The sequence below is a fragment of the Pteropus alecto genome, unplaced genomic scaffold (genome assembly GCF_000325575.1).
Source record: "Pteropus alecto unplaced genomic scaffold, ASM32557v1 scaffold78, whole genome shotgun sequence".
Classification (NCBI taxonomy): domain Eukaryota; kingdom Metazoa; phylum Chordata; class Mammalia; order Chiroptera; family Pteropodidae; genus Pteropus; species Pteropus alecto.
Window position 1 is genome coordinate 152,120 of NW_006443124.1, and position 13,278 is coordinate 165,397.

At 39.8% G+C, this 13,278-nt stretch overlaps 1 protein-coding gene across 5 annotated transcripts in view; it reads right to left on the reverse strand.

The window, feature by feature from the left end:
- Window positions 1-13,278, reverse strand: part of STK32A (serine/threonine kinase 32A) — a 94,384-nt gene that overhangs the window by 2,808 nt on the left and 78,298 nt on the right. For all 5 annotated transcript variants that reach the window (XM_025040740.1, XM_015598195.2, XM_025040741.1 and 2 more), the window contains 4 exons: window positions 12,309-12,406; window positions 7,031-7,147; window positions 4,366-4,491; window positions 2,647-2,775 (listed from right to left, as the gene is read on the reverse strand). In XM_025040740.1, coding sequence (XP_024896508.1) covers window positions 2,647-2,775; window positions 4,366-4,491; window positions 7,031-7,147; window positions 12,309-12,406 — 470 coding nt within the window. The remainder of the gene's footprint in view (window positions 1-2,646; window positions 2,776-4,365; window positions 4,492-7,030; window positions 7,148-12,308; window positions 12,407-13,278) is intronic.

The window sequence follows — 13,278 nt, forward strand, 5'->3', positions numbered from 1 at the left end:
GGAGAGGAAATTTCAAGAAGCAGGAAAGGAAGCAAAACAAAGGAGAGAAAAAAGACCACTGTGCTTCACTCTTATTCTCAAATGGGGGCACTTGTAACCCCGACGTTTCTGGTATCATGAGAGACATGAAGATACAGGAGAAACAATCTGACAGCTCCTTGGAGCAGAAGCTTTATGTCAAGATTTTAGGAAAATCATTTTTAACACTAAATTATTCTATAAAATATATGCGAAAATAGATAAACAAAATATTACATATTTTAACATATTTACATAAAATTTTATTTTCATATATTTTGCATGTTTATTTTACAGACATATGAGTTTATATATTTATGTGCACATATATGTATGTATTTATATACATGTTACATGTATGATAAATATATTTCTATGTATGTATATAAAATATTTACATAAACATATATATATAAAATGTTATGTAAATATGACATGATAAATTCATCTACAAAAAACCCACAGCTAACATTCTCAATGGTAAAAACGAAAATCTTTCTCCCTAAGATTGGAAAAAAAACAAAGACACTTGCTTTCATCATCACTGTTCAACATTGTTCTGGGACTCTACCCACAGCAATTAGGCAAGAAAAAGAAATGAAAGCATCCAACTGGAAAGGAAGAAGTGAAACTGCCTTTATTTGCAGATGACGTGGTCCTATATATAAAAATCCCGAAGAATCCATGAGAAGCTACTAGAGCTAACGAACACGTCAGCAAAGTTACCGTGTACAAAATCAACACAGAAAAAATCAGTTATGGTTCTATAAACAGTACTTAATAATCCACGAAAATTAAGAAAATAATTCCATTTCCATAGTAACCAAAAGAATAAAATTCCTAGAAAAAGTTTAACCAAGGAGGTGCAATATTTGTACTCTGAAAAGTAAAACACATTACCGAAAGAAATAAAAAATAAATAGGGTTTGGAGTAATAAATAATTTTGAAAATACTGGTGATGGCTGCACAACACTGTGAATGTACTTAATGCCACTGGATTGCACACTTAAAAATGGTCAAAATGGCAAGTTTTATGTTACACATATTTTACCGCAATAAAAAAGTTAAACACAAAATAAAAAAAATCAAGAGGATGTAAACTTCTCCGATTAGCGATGTAAAAGCCTGTTTTTATCATGGCCAGAGCCACTTCTTAGTAAATGATTCTGAGTTTGATATGACACCTGGGAGAAGGAGGAAACTGCTTTTTTCTTTTGCTTGGTATTAGAAATTGTTGGGAGTCTGTACTGTGTGTAAGTGGCTCAGAGCCTTTCCTGTCAAGGGAGGGACACTTGCTACTGCAACCTGGTGGCTGGGTGGGGAAGGATGAAGACAAGAGAGGACCCTAGGAAGATGTCCCATGGATGGAGCTTGACCTTGGAACTGTAAGGACAGCAGTAACCATTTCCACTGTCCAGTTATAAAGTTTCTTCCCTTTCAATGTATTGAGCCTCCTACCTATTGAGCCTCTGCTCCGTTACAGGCACTGTGTAGTGCCACGAAGACAGTGGCGGGAAAGCCTGACCTGATCTTCACCCACAAGAAGGTTCATTTTCGTGTGATACAAAAAGAAACACAAATAAACATAGAAACATTCATAAACTATGTTAATGTCACAAAGAAATTTAAAAATAAGGACTAAGGAAGAGAGTGTGGCGAAGGAACCTCACCTTTGACAAGGTAGTATTTAGGGTGCAAAGGATGAAAGGAAGCCCCCTATGGGAAGATTTAAGGAAACATTCCAGAAAAAGGCAAGAGCGAGGGTCCTGAAGAAGAACAAAACGTACAGTGCTTGAGGCTCACACACTTGCCAGGTCTGTGTGGTTGGAGGGTCGTGAGGGGCATAGTACAGGAGTGGGCGAGAAAGGCGGGCAGATCGTGGAGGGTCTGGCCGGCATGGTAAAAAGTTAACTCACATACGGCTGTTCTCTCTAAAACCTGAGGAAACGTATAATAAAGATGATCTCTTGGCCTTTGCTACATTTGGGGGCTTGTTACAAGGAGTCTGCATCCAGCTTAAGGCAAGCTCTGTAGGGACATAGAGAAAAGTAAGCCTGGAGAAGCCAGCTGGTTATGAAATGAACAGCAGATGATTAGGAGGAAGATGGTCGAAGTGACAGAGAACAAGCAAGATGAGTTTGTGGCACAGCTGGGCGTCCCTTGGAGGGCTCTTGAAAGCACTTAAAGGTGGGAATCTGGCAAGAGACCAGTTCTGTGACCAACAGGATATGGACTTTGATTAATTAAAGGGTATAGTGGTCCCTGAGGACTAGAGAAATTAAGGACATTGAGGATACTTATTTGCTTGCAGAGCTATCTTCACCACAAGACTATATCTTTGAGAACAGGGATGCCCTTGAATGCAGGAATTCTATCTCGTAACTATCTCCAGTACTTAACATAGGGCCTGGTAGATAATAGGTTTTCTACAAAAGTAGCCTAAATAAATGGATGGAGGGAAGGATGGACGGCTATTTGTTGAGCAGGTGAGAGGATGAATGAATGGCTGTGTGGGTGGATGGGTGACCATCCAAGGCAAAGTGAGGACCTCGGAACAGAAGCTCTCACACGAATGGCAGCCACCTGGAAGTTCCCACTGACCCTGAGTTTGGCGGGGACCTGCTCACCTCAGAGGAATCGCATTTCCTCATCTCCTTCTCCTTCTTTGCCAGACGCTTCTTTTTCTTGTGAAGAGGTTTGGACTCCAAAATCATTTCCTCGAGTTCAAAGGTGGGGTCACAATTCAGCCTGCCTTTCTGCAAGGAAGACAGGTAAGCTCACTCCTTAGATTCCTGTATCATTCTAAAAATACACCAGGCCGAAGGCGGAGAAACACACTTGGTCTTAATGGAGCAGCCCAAGGATAAGAAGCTGAAGACTCCCACTCTACGTTTGGGACAATGTATTGCCAGCATGGTTTTTCACATTCTTTCATTTTACATTTTATTTATTGTTCTAAACTTCCCATGAGCCTTCGGTGAGTTAGAAAGAAAATCAAATGACAGTTATTTTTCTGAAGTTTGAGTTTTGGGGTTATGTGTCTCAGAGCGTGTTCTAACGGTCGTGCAGATCAGCATCACCTGATGCTGGCCGAGGATTCCCGGCTCCCCAGCTGGAGTTCGCGAATCGGTGTTTCTGAACACGAGGAAACCGCACGTTTCACGAGCCCCCAGGTGATTCGGATTCGCAACGAGGTGAGAACGTGCGCAGAGCGGCTAAGGCAGCACCGATGTTAGCTGCAGCGGTGCAGCGCCTCCAAGCGGAAGCGGCAGGAGGTGGTGCCGAGATCTCCATGGCGACATAGGAACCCTGGTACCAGAGGCCTCTACTGGATTCTGCAAGGTGGCCGGGTAAGTCCTTGGCCCCAATCTCCTGTTGCTCTGCAAAGTGCTGGTTCCCCAGAATCCCAGCGCGCGCCTTCTCCCTCCCCTCCCTGCGCACTTCGCCCGACCCCAATAGAGTGTGTCCCTGCCGTTTGCGCAGGAAGGGTCACAGTCCCGCCGGCCCACAGCAGGCGCCTGGCTTGGAAATAAGGACAGGAAACTCTGAGTTGTCTCTATAGCCCCCTTAAAAACGTTATTCTGCCAATCTGCCTACAAGTGAATGTGTAGAATCAGGCTGTGGGGCGAGAGAGGGAGCTACAGGCCTCGCTTGGGCCCCGAGGCCTCAGCTTCTGGACTCCCGCGTGTTCCAGGGGTTTGCAGCCCGCCACAGATGCCCCTTGGCCAGGGACCCATGCGGTGGGGATTATTTCCCTTTGGCGTTTTCATTGTTATGAATGTAGCTCCCGACATAGAACTACCAGAGGAAGAGGGGTGAATGGTGAAAATAATACCTCATGCCAACCCCAACGGTTTGCAACCCTTTGACTCATGGAACCCCATGGGTCAGAGTTTCTGCATCTTTGGAATCAGAGAAAGCATTGTTTTTTCTCAAAGAGAAGATTCCTAGAAATGACTACAGCAGGTCCTTGGCGTTCCGGTTCGTTATAAAATTGTTAGTGTCAGTCGGCCTGTGGTCACATGGTTGCGTTACATGTTGTTTTTCTTAAAGTCACAGACCCTATCGGCGATGTTAAGTGAGAGCTTACGTATTAGGAGGACTGGGGCTTCTTTCCAGATAAAAGCATGTCACAAAAAGTGGTTAGAAGCTACAAATCCAGACACAGTCCTGGATTAGAATCTCAACTTGACCACTTGCCAGCCGTGTGGCCTTTGGTGGCCAACAGGGGCTGGGGCTGCCTCACAATACCAGTGTGCTTATCTAATGAGACCACGTGTATATCTGGCACACACCGTACCGCACACCGAATGGGAGTTAGTACGGGCCTGTTGGGATTGACTCACATTGGGAGTGAAACCTGGAGGGAGCCTCTTCTGCAGAACCGCATCCCAGTTCGTGTCATTCATATATGGGAAACTCTGAAGGTCGGACAAGTGGGAAAACCGTTGATCTGGATTAGGTTCAAGTAGCTGCCGATGGAATACAAACAGCAAGGTCACAAGGAAGGTCAAAACAGGGCGCAATGAAAACACACTAATTCCCTCTGAATGTTTTCAAGTGTAGGAGTGAGAGAAACAAGGCAGCGCTCCCCTTCCCTAAGCCTGTAAACAAATGATGCAGATACTGCATGCATAAGCAGATAATGCCGCAATGCATGGTTAGAACGAATTGTAAGTTGGTTTTCACAATGTAGTGAGTGAAAATAGCTTGTCCTACTGAGTCGAACATATCTTTGATTGACGATTCCTCTACTTCCTAACTATGAGCAAGTTTTCTAAATCTCAGTTTGTGTAAACCCATCTGTAAAAAGGTGAGAGTAATCTATTTCATAAGGTTGCAGCTAGAATTAGATGAGGCATGTACACGAAGTGCCTAAGAGAAGGTCCGCTATTAATAGGTAGCGAATGTGCATCCGTTTTTACAAACGAAATTCATTTCTCATTAAACGTTTCAGCTGTTTTACAGCTAATCAAAATATACTGGGGGAGATGCAGATAAGATGTACCTTAGGTTACTGTTAAGTTCTGGGTTTTACGAACTGGGATTAGAGGTGTTTTTCACCTCAACCACTCCAGAGCCAACAGCACATCAACCCTCTGTCTCAGGCAGGAAATGTCAGTTCCACCTGAGAAATGTCCTGGAGGCGACAGCCAGAGATCATCAGGGTGCAACTCTGGGGTGGAGAGGGCTGTCTTGGAACTGAGGAAAATTTGCTTTTGGAACATGACCCCTCTAATCTTCATTTTGACATTACCGATGGCCCTGTCCCTATTCCGAAACAGGGAACTCGGCCCGTAGACAGGAGATACAGGTTTGAATTCTTAGTCCTCAAACCTCTTTTCCTTGACCAGCTGCCACCTGGGCATTTTTTTTTTTCTTTGACTGTCCCTATTCCGAAACAGGGAACTCAGCCCGTAGACAGGAGATACAGGTTTGAATCCTTAGTCCTCAAACCTCTTTTCCTTGACCAGCTACCACCTGGGCATTTTTTTTTTTTCTTTGACAAAAGCCAAGCACATCCTCTTGGGCTCCACATTCTTCCTCTCATGTAATCATTCAATACATACGATTGAGCTCCTGCTACAGTAATTCTGAATCTTTTGGGGGGAACATGGGCACTTTGAAAATCTGATGAAAGTTATGGACCTCCTTAATTCATACACCAAAGTTTACCACCTGTCAGGCTCTGTGTTTGATGTGGGGGAAACGACGGTGAACAAAGCAGATGTGGTCCCTCCCTTATGAGGCTCAGAGGACAATGAGCGTTAATCCAAGAATCACACACACACATAATGCATAACTTCAACTTGTGCAAAATGCTATGATGGAATGATAGTGTGGCGTAAGCTTAAAACAGAGGGAGGCTTCCCAAGTGATATTTGAGATCTAAAACTGTGCTTTTCAAACTATGTAGAGGGGCCAGTCGTTTGTTCACTTGTTTGTTTTCATTTCCAGCACATTGAAACCAGTACGTGGTGTTCTTGTGCACGGCTAGCGTGCGACTCCACACCAGTGCAATTAGTGATTTGAATTCTACATCACCAAATAGGCTTGTGCCCTGTTCGGTGAGATGAGTCCACTAACCATATGCTTAGAGGCGTCAGCAATAGCAAATTGCTATAAAAATTTCTAAACATTTCTCTCAGTTTCCATACTTGTCATGAGCCTGTAAGAAACAATTCATGGACTTGAACCAGTCAGTGAACCACACTGAGTAGTACTGGTCTAAAGGAGGGAGCTGGAAGAGCTGGGAGGGGGCAATGTTCTAGGCAGCTGAACGAGCATGTGCAAAGGGCTTGTGGTAAGAGCCTGATAGACGAGGGTGAAGGGATGGAGGGAGAGAGAAGAGAAAAAGGTCAGTGCAGTTTATGCGTAATCCAAAGGGGGACAAAAGTCAAAAATAGGGTTTGAGAGGTAGTTAGAACCTTTTCACTGTACAAATTATTTTGATCTTTATTCGAAGAACAATGGGAAGACAAAGAAGTTTGCTTTGAACCGATCACTATGGGGCAGAATGAAGAACAGATGGAGTGTGTAAAAGTGTACAAGGGGAAACCAGTATTAAGCAAGACTTGATGGCAACAAGATTAGGAAGATAGCAGTGGAGATGGAGGAAAGTAACAGATTCAAAAAATATTTAAAAGGTCAAATTACAGAACTTGGTGATGGTTTGGATGTGGGGATGATGAATGATTTCTGGTTTCTGGCTTGCATAAGTGGATGGATAGAGAGGACAGTCACTGAGAGAGGGGACATTGGAGAAAGTCCAGGAAATACAGAGACTTTCAGAACTCCATTTTGAGCACACTGAGTTTGAGATGGCTTTGGGACATACCAGAGGACATGTGCGTTGCCTTAATGAAGTCATGTATTTGAAAGCTGTTAGCTACAAACTCCACTCTAGAAATGTATATTATGATGACTGCCTCCAATATTGTAAACTAACTTCTAATCTCAAATCAGAGAGCATGCTTCTTTTTATCACTTTTGTCATGCAGTCCTTCTTACCTTTTTAAGAAGTGACACCATTTCCTGTGACCAGGCAGAAGGGTAAGTCACAATAGCTGTCTCAAACATATGTGCGATTTCCTTGCTGGAGGTACTGGAGCGAATATGATATGGTCTCTTAAGGGAGAAAAGAAGAGTTTTCATTTTATAGGGTAAAAGAAAAAATTTTGCTTTGCAAATGTTTCCAAGCTAAATTTTCAACTAGTAAAATCTCAGTATCATTTCTTATTCCTTCCAGCTGGTTGTTGTGTTGCCACATGCATATATGGCCCAGTGTGGCCAGATCACATACTTAAAAAAAATTGTGCCAGAAATCTATAGTGTCCCGTGAAATCTCAGAATTCTTAAAAGTTGGTAATTCTGCTGAGCCAAACAAAACGTTTCTGTGGCCTAAATTCACCTCTGAGATGCCAATTTGGAACTGTTTTGTAAGATAAATTATATAAGTATTTACATAAAGTATTGGACAAGTGCTCAGTAAATGGAAATTTTGAAAAGTTGTTATTTATGTGTTGATTATAAAGAGATCCAGAGTTTTACCACACAGCTCTTTTTACTCATTTAAATCGTAACGAATAAGTTCAGAAAAGAAATTTAGCCAGAAAACTTCAACTCCATACCAAATGCTATGAGTACCTGGTTCCATGGAGTGCGGTGGCAAGTTTTACTATGAGGTAAATGTATTTTCACCTGAGAGAACCAGGTTCTTTAATGGTTTTTATTTCAGGGGTGGGAAAAAGCGAAATGACTTTATTACGGTTTTCACAAATGTCCACGAGAGGGCAGTCTTTACCTACAGTAAATCTCTCTTTCATAAAGGAATTATTAATGCTAGAATTTCTTTTATGAAAACTGTGAGCTACTTAAAACCAAAGATTATATACCATACTCACGTTTTGTACATGGGACCTACCACCTAGTAGGTGCTCATTACGTGTTTTTTGAATGAAAAAAATCTCCATTTTAAACAACAATAAGACAGTTAATATATACTAAGTATCTGCCTGGCCTTTCTGAGATGCTCAGTCAATGACTGTGGACTGATGAACTACACTGGGAGAAATGGAGGAGTTGAATTTTTCCCTTGTCGTAAATCGGTATTAAAAGGTAATATAATTAAGTGTTGGAGCTCTGAAGGCAAAAGAATTTGAGGGCTAAACAGAGTCACTCAATTTGAGTTCCAATTCCTTCAACTGTAAATTGAAACACCTCATGAGATTATTGGGAAAATTCAATGGCATAATATGTGTAAAGTTCCCAACAGAGTGGCTAAGATATATTAGACACAGTACAGAAGAGAGAGATTTTTATTGTTATTGACACAGGGTAGAAAGGGATAGATATAAATGCGAACAGTGAACAGCAAGGCGAGTCATCAATAAAGATGATATGAAGACAGGCTTAACTCCACACATAGCATGTTGAAGTGCTAGCAGTTGACTCCCTAAAAGGAGACTAGCCAAACTTTACCTTTTATGCAAGGTTTAAAAATACCTGCCACATATGCCTTCCCTAGAGACCAAATAAGGAACCATAGCTAATTTACTTGTCTCAGTAAAGACACAGTGGAAATGACCCATGTAACTCAATATCAGGAAAGGAGTACTAGGAACCTCATCATCATCATCAGTGTTTATTGACTATTTGCTAGCCGAAGGGCATCATGAGTTTCTACATGTAATTCATTTAATGTCTACCATTAAGAGTTGGGTCAGGCCTGGCATACTCAAAGGGTTATATGTGTGTGCAGATGTATTTTTTCCCCTAATTTTATTCTTTGATTCATTGCTGCTGCTTAACCTACTGTTTCTTAGCCATCTAAAACCACAAAATGATTTGATAAACAAATAATTAACTGATGGATGCCACAAGCAATTGGTTTAAGAGTGTGTTCATTCACTTTAGAAGGCCATATGACTGAATTTAATACTTTTCAAAAATCCTCATGGCCCGTCAACTTATTAAAAAGTCAAATTGCCTTTGTCTTATACAATATAACTTATTTTCCTAGTTAAAAATTTAAAAAAATCCATGTTAATTCATCAACTACTAGGATTATAGATTTACTCATTTGCCAAATATTTATTAAATGCCTACTATATTCCACATGTTCCAGCACCTCTCCTGGGCATTGTACAAGAGAGAATGACTTCTGTTAGTGGAGGCCAGAGTTTACTTAGGGAAACCACAAATAAATATACACTATAAAGAAAGATTACGGTGTGCAATGACAGGATATATCAAACAGTACTGAGAGAGCATATAAATTAAGATGAACATAAAGAATAAATGAAGTGGAAAAGGTAAAATGTTAGATGGGAGAAAATGATGTGTTGTGATTATAGTCATATTTCAGAATACAAAAGCAAAGAATAGTGTACTTAGTGCAAAACAGTGCAAAACTAAGTATGTCTCTATCATAAGCTAATATGGATAATAAAAACTAGAGATGACATGGACCTTGTCTTTACAATGGCAATGATAGCTGGGAGACAGAGATGACAAAACAGGTTAATAGCTATTGAGACCCATTCATCAAGACCATGATCAAGCTCAGAACCCAGTGATTGTTTTCAAGCACATTTCTCTTTGAGGCTCATATTTTTCTGTAAGTAAGAATTTGTAAATGAGGAGAAATTATTGTTTAACACTCTTCTATAGCTTAGTCGTATTGATAGTTATAATTAGATATTGGTATTTCATTTATTCAGATTAACTATATTTTAAAACATAGTTACATACAGCCTACATGGTGATTCTCTCCTAGAATGAGTCAGAATTGACTTGTAGTGACTTGTTTCTCCATTCATTCACCATGCATTTATGTACCTATCTAAAATTAAATACTGTGGCTACTACTAAAGTATGTAAGATACATACTAAAGTATGTAAGATGAATGGATAAAGAAGAATGAATTAACAATCTAATAGTATAAAAGAAATAAAAACACAAAAATTGATACATCTGGAAAAATTTACAAGGTCACTATATTTACAAAATAAATTTAATCTAAAAAAAGAAAATAAAGTAGATTTAGGTGTTTTGATATAGAAAGTTCTACATTTTATCTTAAGTGAAAAAAATTTTCAACAGAAAGATAAAGCATAATTCTGTTTTTACAGAAACAATAAAGCATAAATGTGTATGTGAAAAATAGATTATCCTAATAAGAACAGAAAAGCAAACTATGAATTCTAGAAGGTGGGATTGGAAGGTCAAAGGAGGGTTTAGTTTTTTAATAGGAATTTTCTTTGCCTTAGAGGATATGGTTGATATTACCTTCATTTTCGTGCTTCTCTATATTTTCTAATAATTTTAAATTCAGAAGGGTCATAAAGCAGATAAAGTACATATATATTTGGAAGAGATACATATCAATTTAGCTAGAGATCAGAGAAAGTCTCTTCAGAGAAGTGCCATGTTGTCATGGGCTATAAGAATAAGTAGGATTCAGATATGAAAAGACCTGGAGGAAAGCCTTCCCCACAGAGAAATTTGGGATAGTCTAGTACCATGTCCTTCTCCAGAAACGATCAACATACGCTGGATATAAAGGCTCTGAAAAGTCTGGAATTAAGATACATGCTTAACTTTATGCAAACTCAGCCTAGCAGTTCGCAAATTTATTTGCAGAGTGATTTGTTAAGAAGACCAGGGCCTAGCTTCAGAAACATCTCTACAGGCAAAGGAATAAGAAGTAAAAAAGCCCAAGATGCCTCGAGAGGAGAGGAAGTCTAAAGTGAGTTCATAAGAGTCAGGGTCATGCAAATGGAAGCAAACGTGAAAAGTTAACCTGGTTCTAAAGGGCAAAGAATGCCAAGCTATTTAAAGATTGTGTTTGTAAAGGGTGTGTGTGTGTGTGTGCACGCATGTGCGCGTGGGTGCGTGCACGTGTGCACGTGTGTGTGTGTGTAAGAGAGAAGCAAGCATTGAGAGCAACAGCAATTTTTTTTTTTACATGAAAGTCCAAGACATGGAAACAACCTAAGTATCTGTCAACAGATGAATGGATAAAGAAGATGCTTATATATATATATAAAAATTTATATATTTATTCTCTATATATGTTTTATTTACATGTATATAAATATGTTATATATATTTATATATATGCTATATATATGCTGCATATATATATTGATATACAATGTAATGATATATATATTATGCTGCTTGTGACATGAAAGTACCTTGAAGGCAGAGAAAGACAAATACTGTATGGTATCACTTACATGTGGAATCTAAAATAAAACAAAAGTCAAACCCCTAGAAACAGAAGAGAAGATGTTGCCAGGGGCTGGGAGTGGGAAAAATAGGGAGAGGTTGGTAAAAGGATACAAACTTACAGCTATAACATGAATGAGGTCTGAAGATCTAATGTAAAACATGGTGACTAAAGATGATAACACTGTATTGTAGAACTAGAATTTGCTGAGAGTAGAACTTAAATATATATATGTAAAATCCAGCAACCTAATAGTAACTTCTCTTCACTTGTCCAAAGGAAAAAAAAAAAAGACTGACAAGGGAACTACCATAGAGGTAAAATAACGTGGGAGGGAGAAAAAAGTATTTTCTCGGCAAAATTCTTCCTAGGTATTTTCTTAGTTTAAGAAATGTTTCTTTTTCTCGAAAGCTAAGCAGGGTCGGGCCTGGTTAGTACGTGGATAGGAGACCACCTAGGAAGACCAGGTGCTGTAGGGGTAAAAAATGAAATAAAAAATAAGGATTGTAAACTGACAAGGTCCTTGCAATCTGTGAGGTCAACCAAGGGTTGCCTTGCCTATAAAAAATAAATGTTTCTTTTCAAAGGAAACTAATTTGCCACTGAACCCAGAACTTGGGAGCCACATGACAAGCAGGTATCCCACAAGACAGAGCATGAACTGTGTTGGAGAAGTGTGTCTGAATCAGAGTCCTGTACTGTGACTGCAAAATGCTTTGTTTTAAACAAACAAATATATTTACACAAGATATTTAGTGAGGCGTATTGATTTCCTCTCTCCGAGACGTTATAATCTCCACATCAGTCATTTAATTTTATCTGCATAATTTCATGTGAACTCGCATGCTCGGTTCCATATGTAGGAGAGTGAATGAATGTGTGCAGAAATCCCAAGGTCGTTATCAGCACCACATGGCATAGTGGCTTTCACCTCTCAAACTGCTTGATTTTTAGCAAAAAAAAAAACAAAAACAAAAACAAAAACATATTTTTTTCATTCTAAAACTGCAACTTGCTGGACGAATAACCAAAGAAATGCAATTCTACAGTACCCGGCCTCTCAGCAGCTCATACGCTGTCACTCCCAGGGACCACCAGTCAACAGCGAAGGAATAGCCTGCTTCTCCTCTGGAGTTGAACATCTCAGGTGCTGCAAACACAGAAAAATTAGGTCCATTTTACTCCCTGAGACATTAACAAGCCTATTTTTCCAACACGATCCTCCAAAGGCAAAATACCAGGGTAAAGGGTACAAACACTTTTATAGATGCTTGTCATTCATTAATAGATTGCTCACAGCAGGCAAAAATTTCTAATTTTCTAATCTCTCTCCAGAGGCTCATTTATCAACCCACATTACAGGCATGCACAGGCCTTAGGGAATACATCATTTTCTTATTTAGAACATGCACCTATGAAAAATTAGATACCATCAGGTCTCAAATGTGTGGCTGGCCCTGAAATCAAGAAGGCTGAGATGTTATTTGTTGTATTGATTTGGCAGGTTTATGCTAAAGGACTGAAATTTCTATTACGGTGGGAAACAATGCGCAGAATTTGATGCTACATACATTGGATTGGCTCTCCACTGCAGCCATCCTGAAGAGGTAGGGCAGCATTTGCAGCCTACTATGGGGGGTGGAGGGGTAGAGAAGAGGGAGTGGGCACTCTAAGATAAAATGTTTTACAGCTGTGGGGCACTTATATTTAGTAACAGTTGTTTGGACTCCAGTGCAAGGCAAAGCTACAGTCAATTTTACCACCAATGGAAACTCCCAGTTATGCAATCTCTAAGCAGTTTGACACAAAGTGAACCTTCTGTAATCTACATACTCTTCCAAGAATGGAAGAGTATGTAGATTACAGAATCTACTCTACTCTACTACTCTACTCCTCAGGAGTTAGGGAGGATGAAACATGAAGCAAAAGCAGGTATCTTATCTGCTTGTGTCCAGTATTGAACCTGGCATTTAGGCTTTCTTGAGACATTTATTGAATTAACGATTGATGCTGAATCGATGA